This window comes from Gymnoscopelus braueri, assembly GCF_963280865.1.
Source record: "Gymnoscopelus braueri genome assembly, chromosome: 16".
Lineage (NCBI taxonomy): Eukaryota > Metazoa > Chordata > Actinopteri > Myctophiformes > Myctophidae > Gymnoscopelus > Gymnoscopelus braueri.
Genome location: NC_137616.1, coordinates 43,261,713 through 43,282,491, shown reverse-complemented (window position 1 = coordinate 43,282,491; position 20,779 = coordinate 43,261,713). Strand labels below are relative to the sequence as shown.

The following is a 20,779-nucleotide window of genomic DNA, read 5'->3' as shown; positions in this document are numbered from 1 at the left end:
AATGCAATGAATAAATACTCTGTTACAAGTAAAAGTCCAGCATGAGTGTGCATGAGTGTGCATGAGTGTGCCCGCGCGCACACTCATGCACACTCATGCGCACACACACACACACACACACGCACGCACACACATGCACGCGCACGCACGCACGCACGCACTCGCGTGGATGAACACTCGTTCTATGCGGCTCGGCCCTTAGGTTCCACGCCATATATGAAAACCCCTCTCGCCTGTGGTTAGAGGAAGCATTATGTAGGCCTTTGAGAACATGAAAAAAACCTGTTTGCAGGTTTGTGTGAGTCATAATGGCAGAAAGAAACCATTAACACACACATCATCAACTCGTAGTAATTCCTGCTACTCGCAGTAATTCCTGCAATATATGAGATTCAAATAAGAGCTCATGTTGTGCAATATCGCCTATTGTAGTGTGCATGGGGATACCACATATTTTACAACTTTCCGCGTATTTCGCAACTTCCCGCAATCTCACTGCATAAAATTGCAAAAATTTCATCGCAAAATCAAGGATTTTAGCCCGCATAATCAAGGATTTTAGCCCGCATAATCAAGACTTTTAGACCGCATAACCAAGGATTTTTGCCCGCGTTTTTCTGGAGGGTCTAGATATGGGACTAGACACTTGATGCACCTCATGATGAGTGTTGTGCAACAGGGCAGCAGTCATTCAGGCGACAGAGAGGAAATAAGCAGAATAGTGTGAACTATACAGAATTCACACCTTACACAATTACACAGAAAGTGGCCACACATGCGTCATTCAAACGTTCGCACGTTCAAACCCCTCAAACACACACACACACACACACACACACACACACACACACACACACACACACACACACACACACACACACACACACACACACACACACACACACACACACACACACACACACACACACACACACACACACACACACACACACACACACACACACACACACACAATGGCTGGTTCTTCGGTTGCGAAGAATACAGTTTTTTTTCTTTTTCTTTTTCTTTGAGGCATCCACGTTGAACATAAGCCAATCTTTCTGTTACTCTCTCTCTTTCTGCAGTCCATCCTTATATCTTTTATCATGCAACTTGCATTAAATAATCATGCACTCACATGTGTCTATGTGCAATGCACGCACGCATGCACGCACACGCACACACACACACACACACACACACACACACACACACACACACACGTGGACCCCCAATTTGGGGGTCCTTGGCATGTGGTCACTTGGTCACTACAAATCAATACAGCGGGTGATCATCTTTATCCTATGATGAGAAATGTTAGAGCGCTCTCCACCACCAGTGGTGTAAAGTAGCTAAGTACATTTACTCAAGTACTATACTCAAGTACACTTTTGAGAAATGTTTACTTTAATGGAGTATTTCCCATTTTCAATACTTTTACTTCTACTCCACTACATCTCAGAGGCAAGTATTATACTTTTACTCCACTACAATTATTTGATTACTTTGCATATAAATTATTACATTATAAAACATACATTAACCACTTTAGTCCTATTTATACCCAGGCTATTTGAAAATAGCCGATCTACAAGCTCACAGTGCGAGTGTGAGCTTATAGATCTGCTATTTTCAAACATTTCAGTATTTAAGTATAGTTTGATGCCAATACTTTTGTACTTTTACTCAAGTAACATTTTGAACACAGGCCTTTTAAACAGAGTACTTCTACATTGTGGTATTGATACTTTTACTTAAGTAAAAAAAATGCAGTGCTTTTTCCACCACTCTCCACCACCAAATGAGTGAATGTGTGTGTATAGCACTTACGTACAGGTACCTAGAATTAAGGAAATGAACTGCATGTGGTTCATTTTGAGAACGGAAAGCTGACAGCAGTTATATTAATACCTCTATCGTAACCCTGTGCGGGCATCCTGAATGCACTGAACAGATGATTATTTGTATTATAATTGTATTATAATTATGATTATCTATTTATTCAAGCAAATTATCAATATTTGCCTGATGAAGACCTAGAAGGTCGAAACGATGCATAAATAAAGAGTTAGGGTTTTTTTGGAGCTTGAGAACAGTTTGCAGGCTTTCTTCTTCTTATCTATTATAATTATTTTTTATAATATAATATAATATAATATAATTATGATAAAAGATGAATGATCAGATGGGGGATATCAAAAGCAGAGGCACGGGTCCCCCCCCCAGCAAATCTGGTCTGTTGCACATTACATTAACCACTTAAATACTCAATACTTAGTAAACTTGACCTTTGGCTCTATACTTGGTCTGCTCTTTTTCCCTTTACATCAAATCTCTTAGCCGAAAATAAGCAATCTACAATGAAACGGTCATTTTTGGTTGTCCTCCCCATGATAAGGTGTAAAACCTGAATAAATGAGTGGGTTAACATAAGACATGTGCTTCCATACAGGTGGACTACATGATACAATTACACAAACATCCTATATCACGGACAGTATAGAAATGCTGAGCCGTTGACCTGAATTTTGGATTAAAGTGAGAAAAAAAAAGTGACTCTGAAATGAAAGATTGTTCATTATTGGGGCACGGATGGCTGGAGCTTCAATCTCGTTCAATCAATGACTGTGATGATGATCATGCTTGAGAGTGAGAACAGCTCAGTTAATCTGACTAGGCCGAACAAATTAGAGAGGGCTATGGTAACCACACTGAATTACAGCACATATTCCTATTTTAAAGAGAAGAGAGCAGATATGTGGTTCTGAAGATGACAAAACAATATTTAATTGAAATTAGGCATGAATTAAAACGTTACTGGGCCAAAGGCACAGACCAATTAAAGTGTATTATTAAAATAAGCTTATAACCAACATATGACCAACTGAAATGAACACCAGTGGCCCAAACAAAAAAAAAGCTATAAAACAGTTGCCTATATCTTTCTCAGACAAGCCAGTACACACAACGCCACAGGTAAAAAGGCCTAAAGCCAGGTTTCATAGCTGAAAGTCAGGGACAGAGAAGTATGTGAATCATCACAGTGCTATCAGCGTGTTAGAAGACGCTCCCCACCACCATCGTCAAATCACCAAATAAGGGAATATGTTTTTGTTAAGTTTTCCATCCTCTAAAGTTCCACTCTATGTGCCATAGAGTGGTACAATCTATGCCATGGTGTGAATGATAATGCAGCCGTTTCCTACAGTATATGTGATGGCCCTCGCCCACCCTGTCCAGGGGCGGACTGGCCATTTGGCATACCGGGCATATGCCCGTTATAAAAAATATTGAAAAATTGAAAAATATTTTTAGGATTATTACGGTCATTTCCGGGTCGCGCGGCCCAATTATTAGTTACGTTAATGTTTGGGCTGGGATGCTTTTCAGCAGTGGTGTAATTTACACAGGGTTGCTGGGTTGCTGGGTACAGAATACATACAGTTACAGTACATAGTGCCGCTTTAACTAGAACAAAGGGATTCTACCGTTGCGCCTCAGCCTTAAACGGCCAGTCCGGTGCGTCACAGGGATAGGGACAATATATGCAGAAGAGAGAACGCTGGAGCAACACGGACAGTTTAGGCCTTTTATTTATTTTCGGTGCAAGTAAAACAGACTGACGTTTCGGTCTTTCGACCTTCCTCAGAGCCATGACTCTGAGGAACCACTAGTTAACTGGGTGAAAGTTTATTTATTTTTATTTTTTAAAGAAAAGCTTGGTGTTCATCTTAAAGCATTGTCACAAAACCGCCTGGTTGTCTGGAACTGCTTTATTAGACAGCCCTGAATCCCATAGAACCCTCACATTTGGCTTGTTATCCCTGCCATGCTGAAGGCTGGGAGACAGAGACTTATGGGTTCTTTGGCCTGGCCTGCACGACTGCGATGACATTCTGGACCCAGTTCTCGGTTGGGTTGACACAGAACTTGCCACCTTTCTTCATTGTGAACCTAGAACAGACAGAGAGAAGATTTTCATCACTAAGTTGTTTCCTTTTACATTTCGTTTAATCATGTCCTCACCGGGTCACAAGACAGTGCAGTATTATTGATCATGATGGATAGATGATTTTAGTATTGATTAGCTCTCTTAGTCTCTTTTAAGCATGTAATCTGAACTTTAACAGTTTATAAAATGGGTAGCTGAAATCTCATTTATAAAATCTGGTTTGTGGCATCGCTCTATACATTCCAGGAATCTCTGTATGTAATGTTTGTACACATTCACTCATCTATATCTTTATCTTTATTTATATCATTTATCTCAAGAACCGCACCCACACTAGGTGGGTGTATTGCTGAGGTCAAGAGGGCCTATGTTATTGTACAAATTATTCTTGAAATCTGTATTAAAAACTGTTTTCATATTGCTATTATTATCCATTGCATTATCCATATTTATATTGTAATAATATCACAGCTAAGGGGGTTCATAGCTGTGAAACAATCACAATATGCCATGGCCTGTTTGACAGCGTTTGACATCTTGGTATCTTGACTCTTGTGTGTAAACACTATTCTGAATGAATGCAGGTCAGAATCAGAATCAGAATCAGTTTTATTGTCACATCACAGGTTTACAAGGTAAAATTCGTTTTTGTACATCGTTCCCATCGCAACGTTAGTTTCCATAGAAAGAAGAGGGGGGGGGGGAGAAGAAGAGGGGTGGGGGGCAGTCCAGTGGGCACCAGGTGTTTCTGAGCAGCAGCGCATTTCTTTTTCCAAAATGTAAAAATATAAAGAATAAATATATGCTTTGGAAAATGCTCCGATATAATGTAAGGTATATATGATTTGAACATGCACGGTACATCATTATCAGACCTAAATTTACCCTTCAACTTGTTGTTTATCCCCTAAATGACTGGATATCACAGGTTTTGCAGCAATGTGTAGGAATTGTAGAAGTATTGGGCCAAAAATGTGATTACAAATAAATATCATTATGTATAAAATACAAATACAAAATAAATAAATGTTTAAAAAACTGGGTATATAAATATTATTATGTATTTGGGTCTGCATTTATATAATACATATATAATATATTTATATAATACATAATATAAATATAAAATGTTAAATAAATAAATGGGGCCGAGAAATACTTGGCACCCACTGTTCCGGTTACCTTCTGAATGTGAGTCTATGTACTGTATGTTAACTGTACTTGTACAATGCGCTCAATGTTTATGTACAGGTACAATACAATAAGCAAAACCCTGTGGTGGACAGTAACTAAGAACATTTATTTGAATACTGTACTTAAAGCTTAATTTTGTAACTTTCTACTTCTACCCCGGATTTTAACCCGGTCTCCTGCGCAAGTGCTGGAATTCTTATCATTGAGCTAATAGAGTCTGCCTGCTTGCTCAGGGGATAAACTGAATCTTGACCATCAGGTCAAAATTTGTGTCAGATCCTGTCTCTAGGTGACACATGACCTTTGACACGATCTAAATGTCTCAATAGAAGAGCAGAGAGACACATACGTTTGTATTAACATACTCTACCATACAGATTGGACAAAATCACATTATATTCATTAAAACAAAGTTACACAGTGCCGCTTTGAGTACAAATTTGAATATTGTACCTTTGACATCACTACATTTCGAGGAAGGGAAAACTTACATTATGAATTAAGCACTTGAGCCCTATTACAAATATAGTGAAAATAGCAATACTATTTTCACTGTTAATGAGCATTTGATACTATTGATCACCATATTTTGTTGCAGAGACGAGAGCATTTGGTTGGCATTAAGGGTGCTGCATTGAACTGGTTTGAGTCTTATCTGTCTGACAGATTTCAGTTTGTAAGCGTTAACGATACACCTTCATTGCGTGAAAAGGTTAAATACGGAGTCCCACAAGGCTCTGTACTTGGACCAATACTATTTACTCTATATATGCTTCCTTTAGGTGAGATCATTAGGAAACACTCTATAAATTTCCACTTTCCACAGATGATACACAATTATATCTATCGATGAAGCCAGATGAAACAGATCAACTGGCTAAACTTCAAGAATGTCTTATAGACATCAAGAGTTGGATGACCCGTAATTACCTACTCCTCAACTCGGACAAAACTGAAGTTATTGTACTTGGCCCTAAACACCTCAGAGATAAATTAGCCGATGAGAATTTTACCCTAGATGGTATTACCTTGACCTCCAGGGCCACTGTAAAGAATCTGGGAGTCACGTTTGACCAAGATATGTCCTTTCAGTCCGACATAAAACAAATTTCAAGAACTGCCCTTTTTCACCTGCGTAATATTGCAAAAGTTAGGCACATTCTGTCCCAAAATGATGCAGAAAAACTTGTTCACGCATTTGTTACTTCTAGGCTGGACTATTGCAACGCTTTATTATCAGGCTGCCCAAGTAAGTCCCTAAATAGCCTGCAGCTAGTCCAGAATGCCGCTGCGCGCATACTGACAGGAACCAGAAGAAGAGATCATATCACTCCTTCATTGGCCTCTTTGCACTGGCTCCCGGTTAAATACAGAATAGAGTTTAAGGTTCTCCTCCTCACATACAAGGCTCTCAATGGACAGGCACCAGTATATCTCAAAGAACTCATCGAGCCCTATAAACCAGCCAGAACACCATTGCGTCCACAGTATGAAAAAATGCTTACGGCTCCAGGAAATCCCCAAAAAGCTAGAACAGGAGGCAGAGCATTTAAGTTTCAGGCACCTCAGCTGTGGAACCTTCTCCCAGTCTCAGTCCGTGAAGCAGACACACTCTGTATATTTAAGACTAGATTAAAAACCTTTCTCTATGATAAAGCCTATAGCCGAAGTGTATAGACTCAGTCACCCTATAGTCATCCTCTCTCCCCTCTCCCTCCCCACCCCCGCCCCCCCTCTCCCCACCCCCGCCCCCCCTCTCCCCACGTTGGAGGGTGTCTATATTTTAATACAGCAATGCATTGAAATTAAAAAGAAAATATACTTTTGAATACTTAAGTATGTTTAAACGCAAGTAGGCTACTCAAGTACTTTAAGTACAAAGTTTGACTGAACAGCTTTCACTTGTAATTGAGTCATATTTGACCGGGAGTATATTTTGTCCACAACTGGTGAAAACCTAATACTCACAAAACAGCATTCTTGGCACAATAAGTGTGCGTGCGTTGGAATGTCACCACGTTATTCTTAGGCAGGCGATGGGGGTAAAACTTGAAGCAACACATATATGGACCAGCGCTGTCTGGAAGAGAGAAACAGAGTGAGAACGAGACACAAAGGCAGGCAGTGGAATAACAAGGGATACAAAAATCATCATTTAAAATAAATGGTCTCTGTCATGTTTAAAACCAGACGAGACAATAAACTTACTCTCTATTGCCAGGACATCCAGAGATGAGAACAGCAGCATGCAGACCACTAGAATAACTGGTATCTTCTTCATCCTAATTGTTATTATTATGATTATTATAATTAAAGTCTGTCAGTCGATCCACCGGTCAAGTTGTTTCTCTCTCTCTCTGTCCATGGTTCTATGTCTTAGGGTGGTAGTGTAGGTGGGTGGAACGTGTGGGGGTGGGGGAGGGGTGGTGTTAAATTAAGGAAACAAACTGTCATCAGAATTTTGCGGTGAGAACAAAGATGTTGTAATACAAACACACTGTGTGTGCATCCTGAATGCATTTGATCGTAATCTACTCAGATATACTACTCATGCTGTAATAGGCCTTTAAAAATATATATTTTTTCCTGTATCCCCTCTCTCTAATCCAATAGACACACACACACACACACACACACACACACACACACACACACACACACACACACACACACACACACACACACACACACACACACACACACACACACACACACACACACACACACACACACACGCACGGTTGGTTCTTCGGTTGCGAATATCATAGGAAGAATAGAGTTTTTCTTTTGCTTTGAGCCAATCTTTCTGTTACTCTCTCTTTCTGCAGTCCATCCTTATATCTTTTATCATGCAACTCGCATTCAATACTTGTGCACTTACATCTGTCTATGTGCAATGCGCATGCACACGGTACAGCCTGAATGCTTAACCCCTTCAGTGAGGGAGTCCGGTGGCTTTGTTATGCAGTGGGGGTCATTTTCCAATTCCTGGCATGGTTTGGAATGGATCCATATGTGCCCTTATAGGGGACATCAGGTGGTCACAGCGAATCAATACAAAGTTATTCTGAGTGATCATCTTTATCCTATGACAAATGTTAGAGAGCACTTTCCACCACCAAATGAGTGAATGTGTGTGCATTGCACTTACGTACATATGCCTAGGTACCTAGAATTAAGGAAATGAACTGCATGTGGTTCATTTTGAGAACGGAAAGCTGACAGGAGTTATATTAATACCTCTATCGTAACCCTGTGCGTGCATCCTGAATGCACTGAACAGATGATTATTTGTATTATAAATATGATAAAAGATGAATGATCAGATGAGGGATATCAAAAGCAGAGGCATGCCCCCCCACTCTGCACATAAAGTACAGAACAGACGAGTGACAAGTTACAGTAAGCCACTTACTGTAAATACTCAATACTTTGTAAACTTGACCTTTGGCTCTATATTTGGTCTGCTCTTTTTCCCTTTACACCAAAAATAGGCATAATAAGGATGCTAGGGTTCAAGTGGTTAAAGTAAAACCTGAATAAATGAGTGGGGTAACATAACTTATGTTATCCCACTCATTTATTCAGGTTTTGTTTATTCAGCTTTTGTTACATACAGTAAGACATGTGCTTCCATACAGGTGGACTGCATGATACAATTACACAATCATCCTATAACACGGACAGTATAGAAATGCTGAGCAGTTGACCTCAATTTTGGATTAAGGTGAAAAAAAAAGTGACTTTGAAATGAAATATTGTTCATTATTGGGCCACGGATGGCTGGAGCTTCAATCAAAGACATAGTGTTTCAATAGGAACAGTGACTTAACTCATTAGCTGCCAAAAATGTTTATAAACGTTTTTGACAAAAATAAATATATTTTTCTAAGTACTAGCTTAGAAAAGTCTGGCAGTCTGTGAGGGTAAAATAAAAACTCTGGCAGTTTTTAAGTGACTTAAGTGCCTCCATTTCAATTACAGGAAATATATTTGTGAATATGGTCGTAAATTGTCGTCAAAAGCTCACATTCAATGACTGTGATGATGATCATGCTTGAGAGTGAGAAAAGCTCAGTTAATCCGACTAGGCCGAACAAATTAGAGAGGGCTATGGTAACCACACTGAATTACAGCTAAGATTCTTATTTTAAAGAAATGGAGCAGAGATGTGGTTCTGAAGATGACAAAACAATCTTTATTTGAAATTAGGCACTGAATTAAAACATTACTGGGCCAAAGGAACAGACCAATTAAGGTTCATTATTAAAAGAAGCTTACGAACATATAAACAACTGAAATAAACACCAGTGGCTTAAACTCAAAAAGCTATAAAACAGTTGCGTATATCTTGCTCAGACAAGCCAGTGCACACAAGATGCCAAGGCAGGGAAAAGGGGGCTTGATGTCAGGTTTCATAGGGGAATGGTAATCAGGGAACTGCTTACACCTGGCACTTGAAAACGATGTGAATCATCACAGTGCTATCAGCGTGTTAAGACAACGCCCCCCACCACCATTGTCAAAACACCAAATGAGGGAATATGTTTCGTTAGAATGGTTTTCCATCCTCTAAAGTTCCACACAGTTGTACAATCTATGCCAAGGTGTGAATGACGCGGCTCTGTTTCCTATGAGAAACTTTATGTTGGTTTATCCTCCCATTTGTCACATGTCTGTACATGTGTCAGCGTGCCACTGATTTAAACAAAAAATAAATACAAATATTCATGCTTTCTAATCTGTTGTTTAAAGTACATTATTGTCAAGATAGAAGAAAAAAGAAACTAGAGCAAAATGGGACATTAAAGCTGCACTTTGTAACTTTCCTCTTCTACCCCAGTGCTGACATTTTGACCATTGAGCTAATAGAGCCTGCCTGCTTGCTCAGGGGATGAATTGAATCTTGACCTTCAGGTAATTTTTTTTGTCAGATCTGTGTCTAGGTGAGACATGACCTTTGACACGATCTAAATGTCTCAAAAGAAGAACAAGGAGACAAATTACAACCACCCCAATTGTACAAGTTATATTGTATTTACATACTCTACCATACAGATTGGACAAAATGACATTGTATTCATTAAAAAAAGTTACAGTACATAGTAACGCTTTAAAGGACAACTTTGTTTTTTTACAACCAAGGTTTATGTTTTAGATTGTAATTAAAGTAAACATTTTTTTTTACTGCTTTCTATAGTTTTAGCAATCTTCGCAATCTTTTTTACAGTGGGCTGGGGCATTCTGTCCGGTGGCTAAATATGTATTTTCTTTACACAATAACCGGCGTTTTCTTTATTATTATTTACAGTAGCTCTTCTAGCCCCCAATTACTCACATCTGGCCATCAAAGACCACAGGACCTTTTTAGGCAAAAGGCATATTTAGCCACCTACAGAATTATCCACTGTAAAAAATATCGCGAACATTGCTAAAACTATAGAAAGCTGTAAATGAAAAACAAATTACACTCATCTTTTATTTACTTTAATTACAAGCTAAAATATAAACCTTGGTTGTAAAAACCAAAGTTGTCCTTTAACTAGTTACTACTAACTGGGTGACCTGTTCAATTTTTTAGAAAGCAAAGCTTGGTGTTCATCTCAAAGCATTGTCACAAAACCGCCTGGTTGTCTGGAACTGCTTTGTAGCAGGTATTAGACAGCCCTGAATCCCATAGAATCCTCACATTTGGCTTGTGATCCCTGCCATGCTGAAGGCTGGGAGACAGAGACTTATGGGTTCTTTGGCCTGGCCTGCACGACTGCGATGACATTCTGGACCCAGTCCTCGGTTGGGTTGACACAGAACTTGGCACCTTTCTTCATTGTGAACCTAGAACAGACAGAGAGATAGAGAGAAGATTTTCATCACTAAGTTGTTTCATTCACCTCACCGGCAGGCACGTGCACACGTAGACATGAAAGGGGGCTCGAGCCCCTGCCCTTTTACCCGTCGGTAAAAAGTGCTCTCTCCAGACTAGAATTATATATTTTTAAAAATCTATTACCCCCAAAAAAAGAAATATCAACTGCTCCTAACGGCCTAACGGTAAGGCCGACGGAAATGGCAATGGAAGTGCTGGATGCAGCTCAAAGTGAACGGGCGACAATGGCCAAAGCGGGAAAAAAATGCCGTTTTCAAGATGTTTTGGCCATTATCTCTGGAACGGAAGGTCCAGTCTGCTCAGTTCAAAGCTTGTTGGATGCGTGACTTTGAAGTGCAATTTGGAGTGTGAAGTCAAGCAGATTAGTCAGGGGATATTAAAGAAATCTTGGAATAAATTCCTTACCAAAAAAAATCTTCACCAATGTGTTTGTAAAGGTGTCTAGTAACACATCTCACAAAGACTGAAATGCAGTTTCCCTAAGAGAATTTTTGACAGCTCCTTAAAGTTGGGGTACCCACCATAACCTAGGTAAAAAATAAATAAAAATAAAAATATTTTTTTAATTCTGTTTTAAGTAGCATGTGAGGGGTCAAACTAGGGTGTTTTTATGATTCTGAATCCATTGCAAGCATTTGTTTTGCACCAAAACCACTCCTTGGGATAAAAACGGCCCAATCTCAATGGGCTTTTTACACAAAAAGTATACCTGGAAAAGGATGGCAATGGCCGTTTTTAGCCCAAGGAGTGGTTTTGGTGCAAAACAAATGCTTGCAATGGATGAGTGAGATGTGTTACACCTTTACAAACACATTTGTGAAGATTTCTTTTGGTAAGGAATTTATTCCAAGATTGGAAAATGTTCTGCTAATATCCCCTGACTAGATGAGCTGTTCTCCAGAACCTGCCTGCTCCATACTGTGACTATAGAAACGTCACAAGGTTAATTTAATTAACTCAAAGTTAACTGGAGTCCTAACTATGGAGAAGTGGACAGAGCAGCACATGTCTCTAGGGTGAAAGGTACAGGCAGAGCTGTAGAAATTACTGACAAAGTTGAAATTTACAAAAAAGTAAACGTTGGATACCAGCTGCCTTGCTTGTTTCAACAGGCAGTCGAGAGAGCCTATGTTTTTGTACAAATTATTCTTTAAATCTGTATTAAAAACTGTTTTCATATTGCTATTATTATCCATTTCATTATCCATATTTATATTGTAATAATATCACAGCTAAGGGGGTTCATAGCTGTGAAACAATCGCAATATGCCACAGCGTTTGACATCTTGGTATCTTGACTCTTGTGTGTAAACACTATTCTGAATGAATACAGGTCCAGTGGGCACCAGGTGTTTCTGAGCACCAGCGCATTTCTTTTTCCAAAATGTAAAATAATAAAGAATACATATATAGACCTGTGTCTAGGTGAGACACGACCTTTGACATGATCTAAATGTCTCAATAGAAGAGCAGGGAGACAAAATACAGCCACCCCAATTGTATAAGTTATATTGTATTTACATACTCTACCATACAGATTGGACAAAATTGTATTATATTCATTAAAACAAAGTTACACAGTGCATCTTTGAATATTGTACCTTTAACACCACTACATGTCTAGGAAGGGGAAAATTCAATTATGAATTAAGCACTTAAGCCCTATTATAAATATAGTGAAAATAGCAATACTATTTTCACTATTAATGATATTTTATGAACATTTCCTGAAAATATTTTTTGTAAAAGTTGGGGGGTGTCTATATTTTAACTAATTTACTGCCAATAACGCATATATGCGTTCTATTGAATACATCACTTGCCTGCCAATAACGCATAAATGCGTTCTATTGAAAAAAAAAAAAAAAAAAAAAGTTTATTTTAAAAAATTTGACCCTAAGACCTAGGAGATATGATTTTTTGAAGATCTAGACTCCTATCCACTTCCTTGTTAACTTAAAACTTAAAAATTCTGTATCTCGGCTCCTGAGTACTTTTTGTTTTTCAATTAAAAATCTCTGGCAGCCAACAGCTAAAAATCTGAAATAACTCTGGCAGCTGGTATACAGCAATGCATTGAAAAAAAAAAAAAAATGCTTTGTACTTTTGAATACTGAACTTTCACTTGTAGTTGAGTCATATTTGACCTGGAGTATGTATTGTCCACAACTGATAAAAACCTAATACTCACACAACAGCATTCTTGGCACAATAAGTGTGCGTGCGTTGGATTTTCTTCACGTTGTTCCTAGGCAGGCGTTTGCTGTAAAACTCGAAGCAGCACTCAGCTGGACCACCACCGGCGTCTGGAAGAGAGAAACAGAGTGAGAACGAGACACAGAGACACCAAGTGGAATAACAAGAGTAATAACAAAGCAAATATGATCATCACAATTTTTTTTATTAAAACCAGACGATCCAGTGGACTTACGCTGTTGTGCCTGGACATCCAGAGACGAGAACAGCAGCATGCAGACCACTAGAATAACTGGTGTCTTCTTCATCCTCAGCAATATTATGACTATTATTGTTGTTGGTCTGTTTGCGTGTCAAGTTGTAACTATCTGTTTCTCTCTCTCACAGGGGTCTACAAGCTAAATGTCTTAGTGTAGTGGGTGCATGGAAACCACCTGTGGCGGTGAGGGGGTGGTGTTACAACATTAAAGGAAACAAACTGTGGTCAGTGTTTGTCGTGAGAACAGAGAGGTGATGTTAATACACAGAATGCAATTGTTCATATCTACTCAGCGACTGTATACTACTCATGCTCAGTGGTGGGAAAAAGTACTCACATGTTTTACTTAAGTAAAAGTATTAATACTGCAATGTGGAAATAGATCTGTTACGAGTAAAAGTCCGGAATATAAAATAATTGTTTTTCATAGTTTGACTGATGAAGTGTGCCTTTGCAATTTTCATATTTATGAGTACTATGGAAGCTCTGCTCCTGCTTTCTCTCTTCTCTGCTCTTCTTAACCCATACGGTCTTGAACAATTCTAGAATGCTAGTACACGACCAATTTCTCCCACAATCTCTTACTAATTGCATTAGCGTCTGTATTAAAGGGATAGTTCACCCCCAAAATGACTTTATTTCTCTATCGATTACTCACCCCATGGAGCCTTGAATTCATGGAGTTTTTTTGTTTTTAATGCATTCCTAAGCCAATGGTTTGATGACCGACAGAGTCTCAAAGAGTCTCCATTGAGTCTCCGCCGGTCATCAAATTATTGACTCAGGAATGCGACAAAAACAAAACAATCTCCATGGATTCAATGCTTTATGGGGTGAGTAATCGATAGAAAATAAGTCATTCTTTTGTGTGAACTATCCCTTTAATGCCTGTGTTACGTCTTCTTAGTCGTTGTTTTGCTTAGAGTTTATAAAAATGGGGCAATGGGGTAATTTAGAGACCATCTTGGAAAGTGGCATGCAGGGGTAGATGGTAGATTATTCACCACTAGAGGGCCCTCTTTACCATTGTAACGGTGCCGTACCTAGGCAATTGGGATTAGTAATTGACCTCACTCTGTAATTAGGTCAATTTAAGAATATTCACAGAGCTTTTCTCATGGCCTTAATTGCTGCCTGTTGTTGTGTTCACATATTATAGTGTTACAGGGCTTTAATTTCTGTTTGCAGAACCACCAGGTTCACAAATTGAGTCTGTTTCCTATTGTGGTAAAGTACTACCCTGTGCATTGCTTCCACTGACACTAAAGTGGGTTAAATGAATACCATGACGTGTCAAATGCATTCTGACCAGTGCACCGGATGTCCATATGGTGTAAAGTAACTAAGTACATTTACTCAAGTACTGTAGCCTACTTAAGTAAGATGTTATGGTACTTTTACTTTACCGTAGTACTTCCAATTTTCAGTACTTTTACTTCTACTCCACTACATCCCAGAGGCAAATGTTGTACTTTTACTCCACTACAATTATTTGAAAACATTAGTTCCTAGTTACTTTGGAGATTTTGATTATCATTACAAAACATACATTAACCACTTCAGCCTCATGCATACTTAGGCTATTTGAAAATAGCCAATCTACAAGCTCACAATGCGTCGCTATGCAACGCGTTGTGAGCTTGTAGATCTGCTATTTTCAAAGCATTTTCATACACTTGTGAAATGGGTCATTCTGCAAAATGAATACTTTTACTTTCAGTACTTAAGGTTATTTTAATGCGAACACTTTTGTACTTTTACTCAAGTACATTTTGAGTATTTCTACATTGCAGTGTTGATACTTTTACTTAAGTACAAAATGTGAGTACTTTTTCCACCAGTGTATGTATGTATGCATGCGTGCATGCATTCAACACTCTTCTAGACAGCTGACTTTGTAGGTGCCACACCATCAAAAACTATGGTGAATATGAAACCCCCGCGACTGTGGTGACAGGATGTGTCATGTAAGCCTGGAGACAACATCAAAACAACCCTCTTTGCGGCTGTGTGTGTGTGTGTGTGTGTGTGTGTGTGTGTGTGTGTGTGTGTGTGTGTGTGTGTGTGTGTGGGGGGGGGGGGGGGGGGTCATAGTGGAAATAAGAAACCATTAACATACATAATCATACTCTATTATATGAATTCCTGTAATACATGACATATGAAATACGAATAAGATACACATGTAATAATAAGAATAGATAATAAGACTGCAATCAGTCTAGCCCATGTTGTGTGATAAATTATACGGTTGGGATAGTTATAATAATTTACTAAATTTTGTCACTGTACATTTGCACATAGGATGGGTGAATAAAGAGGACACAGTTCACATTACTAACTATTAGGAGCAGTTGGGTGCTAAGCTAAATAATTTCCCTTCAAATGTAAATAGTAGCCTATTAGTATGGCGGCTGTTCGTGGCTCTGCTGTACGGGACCAAGACATGGCACACACAATGCATGTGGTGCTGATCTATATAGTGACTTGAGAGATCATGCCACAGATTTACTTAAGTAAAAGTCTTGTATTCAAAATGAGTAAAAGTAAAAAAAAAAATAATAATAAAAAAATAAAAATAAAGTGAGTCCCTGGACCCCACAATGAGAAGCAGTGGGTCTAGAGCATTTTTTATTTTACCTTAACCACTTGAACCCTGGCATCCATTTGTCTGAGGAGAACTTTAGCCAAAAATAGCCGATCTACAAGCTCACAACGCCTCGCAGCGCGAGGCGTTGTGAGCTTGTAGATCGGCTATTTTTTGGCAAAGAGGCGTAAGAGGTAAAAAAAAAGACCACGTAAACAAAAAATGTTAAATCTGAAACACAATTTTATACGATATAGAGGGGTTTCCCTGCTTCATCTCTCTCTCAGCTAGGGGGTCCTTGGCCTGAAAATGTTGAAGACCCCTGGTCTAGTGTCAGGCAGTGAGCAGGTGATATGGGACTAGACACTTGACGCACCTCATGATGAGTGTTGTGCAACAGGGCAGCAGTCATTCAGGCGCCGAAATAACCGGAATGATGAGAATTATACTAGAATTCACACCTTCATACACAATTATGCAGAAACTTGTGCACTGTGCAATAAGAGTTCAAGGAAAGAGACAGGGTTGTTAACCACACACACGCAAGTGTGCAGGCAGGCACGCACGCACACACACACACACACACACACACACACACACACGGGCAAGAAGAATATTTTTTTTTTCTTTTTTTCTTTTGCTTTGAGGCATAGGGGGCAACCGGGGTCAAAAGTAACACTACTAAAATGTTCCTTCATAATTCACAGACTACTTGAAATATACTAGTCATCCTTTGATATAACAAACATATATTTGTGCCATAATTAATGCCATTTATGAGCTTTCACTAGTAAGGACAAGACTAACATTACTTTGAATGCAATAAGTCAGAGTATTAGTAACAGTGGTTTGTGGGCAATTGTAAAACTGTGAAAATAAGTAATTGAACCACTATATCTCGCCTACATTTTAATTCATAGATTACATTTTTTTCAATTTAGTTTTTTCGAATGTACTGTATGTCTATTTTCAATTTACATGTATTTTTACTTTGAAATTTAGTGAAATATGTTCATTTTACATAAAAGTATGTAATCCCAGACAAAAACAATGTGTAACACCATCACTGTGCCCCCCTCGGGCAGCCACGAATCCCATATCCTATAGCTAGAAACATCTAGATTAGCTGCTAACGTTAATCTGTGACCAATAACAGAGATACAATTCATCTATGTTTAAATCAGCTGTCATCTAAACTTTAGACAGTATAAGGAAAATACTACACATTAAAAAAAAAACTTTTACACCTCACAATCTGTTTTTGTTGAAAACTTCTGCTGAGATGAAATGATCATTCTACCCTCCATATGGCAGAGAGAGGACCCTACTGAGCATGTGCAGAAGAAGTCTCATCCCTCTAGTTTATTTCTGATTAGAATCATTGAGTGCGTTACATTTGCCCCCCCTGTTACTTTTTACCCCAGTCTCACTACACATTTATGTCCATATAAGCCCCCCCCCCCTCTCCCTCTCCTATATTTTCCTGCAGTCCATCCCTTTATCATCATGCAACTCACATTAAATGTGCATGTGTGCATGTACAGTATGTGCAATGCACAGGCCGGTACAGGCCTGAATGCTTGACCCCTTCAGTGGCTTCGTTATGCATGGTTTGGATCCACCTGACCCCATAGGGAACGATCACTACTTATCAATACAAAGTTATTCTGAGTGATCACCTTGATCCTATGATGACAAATGTTATAGAGAGCACTCTCCACCACCAAATGAGCGAATGTGTGTGCATTGCACTTACGTACATGCCTAGGTACCTAGAATTAAGGAAATGAACTGTGGTTCATTTTGAGAACGGAAAGCTGACAGGGGTTATGTTAATGCCTCTCTCGTAACCCTGTGCGTGCATCCTGAATGCACTGAACAGATGCACCAATATGCTTGAAAAAAACACGGTCTAGTCACGCATTAGAAGGACAATATCAGTCTTCAGAACCAAGGACGGGTGTTTTCAATGAATCTAACATGGTTCAAATGGAGTTTGAAGTTACAATGGGTTTGTATAGGAAGGGGGCGTGTTTGTTAAAATGAATATCAGATATCTAAATACTGAATCATCAAGCCACTTGAAAACTGTCTGGGGTGTTCACAAAAGCCGTTAAGAAGACGTTAATATCCCTTTAAGAGGAAAAAAGGAATCGCAGCCACAGGTCATAAGTAATAAAATGCAGCAAGTTCCTGAAGAAAGTAACCTTGAATCTTGAAGGAGGCCGGTTCATGATGTGAACACGTCTCTGAGTGAATGTGTGGGTGCACTGTACCTGCCGCTCAAAGTGTGTGTGTGCATGTGTGGGGGGGGGGGGGGGAGGGGTACATCAGAGTCATGCTGCTGGCAGATATGCTGACACAAACACACACACACACACACACACACACACACACACACACACACACACACACACACACACACACACACACACACACACACACACACATCAAGAAACTTTATGAAGTTGAAGGTTAGAGGGAAGGGGGAAGAGGGAGTACCAAAGAAAGAGGGAGTCCCGTTTTGTGAAGTTGAAGGTTAGAGGGAACAGGGAAGAGGGAGTACCAAAGGAAGAGGGACTCCCGTTTTGTGGCTGTTGCAGGCGGACATGCTGACACAAACACACGCACTTCAAGAAGCTCTCTACACACTACCGGGTGGGATAGGTGCACAGTTCAAGTAAGCACAGCAGCATACAAGGGGGACAATTTGTGTACCATTTATTCAGCTCATATTGGGATGGCGTATCTTTCTAAATCCACCATTGGTATCAAAATGTACTTAAAGTTTCAAAAGTAAAAGTACTAAAATGTTTGAAAATAGCAGATCTACAACGCGTCGCGATGCGTTGTGAGCTTGTAGATCGGCTATTTTCAAATAGCCTGTGTATAAAATAGGGCTGAAGAGGTTAATGTATGTTTTATAACGTAATCATTTATATCTACAAAGTAACTGGTAACAACATCTTTCAAATAATTGTAGTGGAGTAAAAGTGCAATATTTGCCTCTGAGATGTATGGAGTAGAAGTAAAAGAATAGACAATTGGAAATACTCCAGTAAAGTAAAAGTACCTCAAAATTGTACTTGAGTAAATGTACTTAGTTACTTTACACCGCTGCTCACCACCATCGTCAAAAACACCAAATTATGGAATATATATATTATATATATATATTTAGGGCACGGTCACACCGCACTTTTATTTTACCTACGGGGCGGAATCTGCCAATACTTGGTCAATGCAAATGCGTGGATTCATGGTCTTGCGCATCTTTCACTCGAATCCACGCATTTGCATTTGATTGATTGATTGATTGATTGAATATTTTATTAGGAAAAAAAGGTAAAACAGCACAGTTACATTCAAAATACTTTGTCTAACAGGTCCGTTCATGAAAGTCCTTGCGGTCTTGTTTCCAATGAGGGCCTTGGTATTCAATTCATAGACATATATAGTGGCACCACAGTTCAAATATCAATACAAAAAAAACAGAAAAAGATAACACTATGTACAACAAAAACAAAAAAAAACCATAGGTAAAATAAAAGTGTGGTGTGACCGCGTGGCCTAAGAATGGTTTTCCATCCCTCTAATATAGTTCCACACAGTTGTACAATCTATGCCTATAGGTGTGAATGATGAATGCTGAATGAATGCTGATGACGCGGCTCTGTTTCCTATAATAAACTTTACGTTGGTTTACCCTCCAATTTGTCACATGTCTCACATGTAGGTGGGTGGAAACCCAAGGGGGAAGGGGGGGGGGGGGAGGGGGGCGTTGTAGTACCTGGAATTAAGGAAACAAACTGTGGTCAATGTGAAAACAGCTAGCTCGGAGGTGCTAAGTTAGTATGAATACATAACATTGTGTGTGCGTGTGTGTGCGTGTGCGTGCGTGTGTACAGGGGCATCATGGTTTTGAGTTACTGCCTCCGTTGCAGTGGTTTGAGTGTTGCATCTACACCCACACACTCATTTACTTTAAAATAAAATGTTACCGAAGGTTTATTTTAAGTGCTTAGATTGAACACGTTGATACCGATTCAATGAATCGTCAACAATATTTAATTTCATTACCAACTGTAACTCAGTGCTGTTAAAAATAATAATGAAGTGCATCTATGATTTAAACAAATAAAGGGATATCTTATTTGTCTGCCTACTTATAATAATGTTGATCTTCAAGACATTTATGAATGTGTATCATTTATTTGTCGCTGAGCTTATTCCTAATTCTTTAACCTGTCTGTCTGTCTGTCTGTCTGTCTGCCTCTCCGTACGTACGTATGTACGTTCTTCATCTGTAAATCACAATCCACAAACTACTGGCTGGATTGCCAGTATTGAATTATAGAATGTTGACCCTCTGACAGTACCACTTATCAACTAGTAGGATCTAGATTTATCAATAAAAGAGCAGGGAGACTAAATGTAACCACATACTGTGTTATATTGTATTAACATACTCTACAGATGGCTTAAAATATAAATGTATTAACAAAAAAAAAACAAGTGTGTGTGTCTGTCTGTGTGTGTGTGTGTGTGTGTGTGTGAGAGAGAGAGAGCATGGGAGTGCAGAACGCATAGAGTAGAGACATATTGGTTTGCGTCTGTGTTTGCGTCTGTGTGTGTGTGTGTGTGTGTGTGTGTGTGTGTGTGTGTGTATGTGTGTGTGTGTGTGTGTGTGTGTGTGTGTGTGTG

The 20,779-nt window shown here is 39.2% G+C and overlaps 2 protein-coding genes across 3 annotated transcripts in view; both read right to left on the bottom strand.

Moving 5' to 3' along the window:
• Nucleotides 1–3,739: 3,739 nt before the first annotated feature.
• Nucleotides 3,740–20,779, bottom strand: part of LOC308103759 (C-C motif chemokine 7-like) — a 32,219-nt gene continuing 15,179 nt past the window's right edge. Inside the window, exons 1-3 of one of the 2 annotated variants that reach the window (XM_080453914.1) lie at nt 7,355–7,494; nt 7,115–7,226; nt 3,740–3,954 (exon numbers count right to left, since the gene is read on the bottom strand). In XM_080453914.1, coding sequence (XP_080310040.1) covers nt 3,855–3,954; nt 7,115–7,226; nt 7,355–7,427 — 285 coding nt within the window. In that variant the 5' untranslated portion in view covers nt 7,428–7,494 and the 3' untranslated portion in view covers nt 3,740–3,854. Of the gene's footprint in view, nt 3,955–7,114; nt 7,227–7,354; nt 7,495–20,779 lie in introns of those variants that run through there. The other variant, XM_080453913.1, reaches the window with a different exon arrangement.
• LOC308103299 (C-C motif chemokine 4-like) lies at nt 9,331–13,639 on the bottom strand. Its single transcript, XM_080453225.1, has 3 exons — nt 13,465–13,639; nt 13,225–13,339; nt 9,331–10,981 (listed from the first exon to the last, which is right to left on the bottom strand). The coding sequence occupies exons 1-3, from the start codon at nt 13,535–13,537 to the stop codon at nt 10,882–10,884; spliced, it is 288 nt and encodes a 95-aa protein (XP_080309351.1). The 5' UTR covers nt 13,538–13,639; the 3' UTR covers nt 9,331–10,881.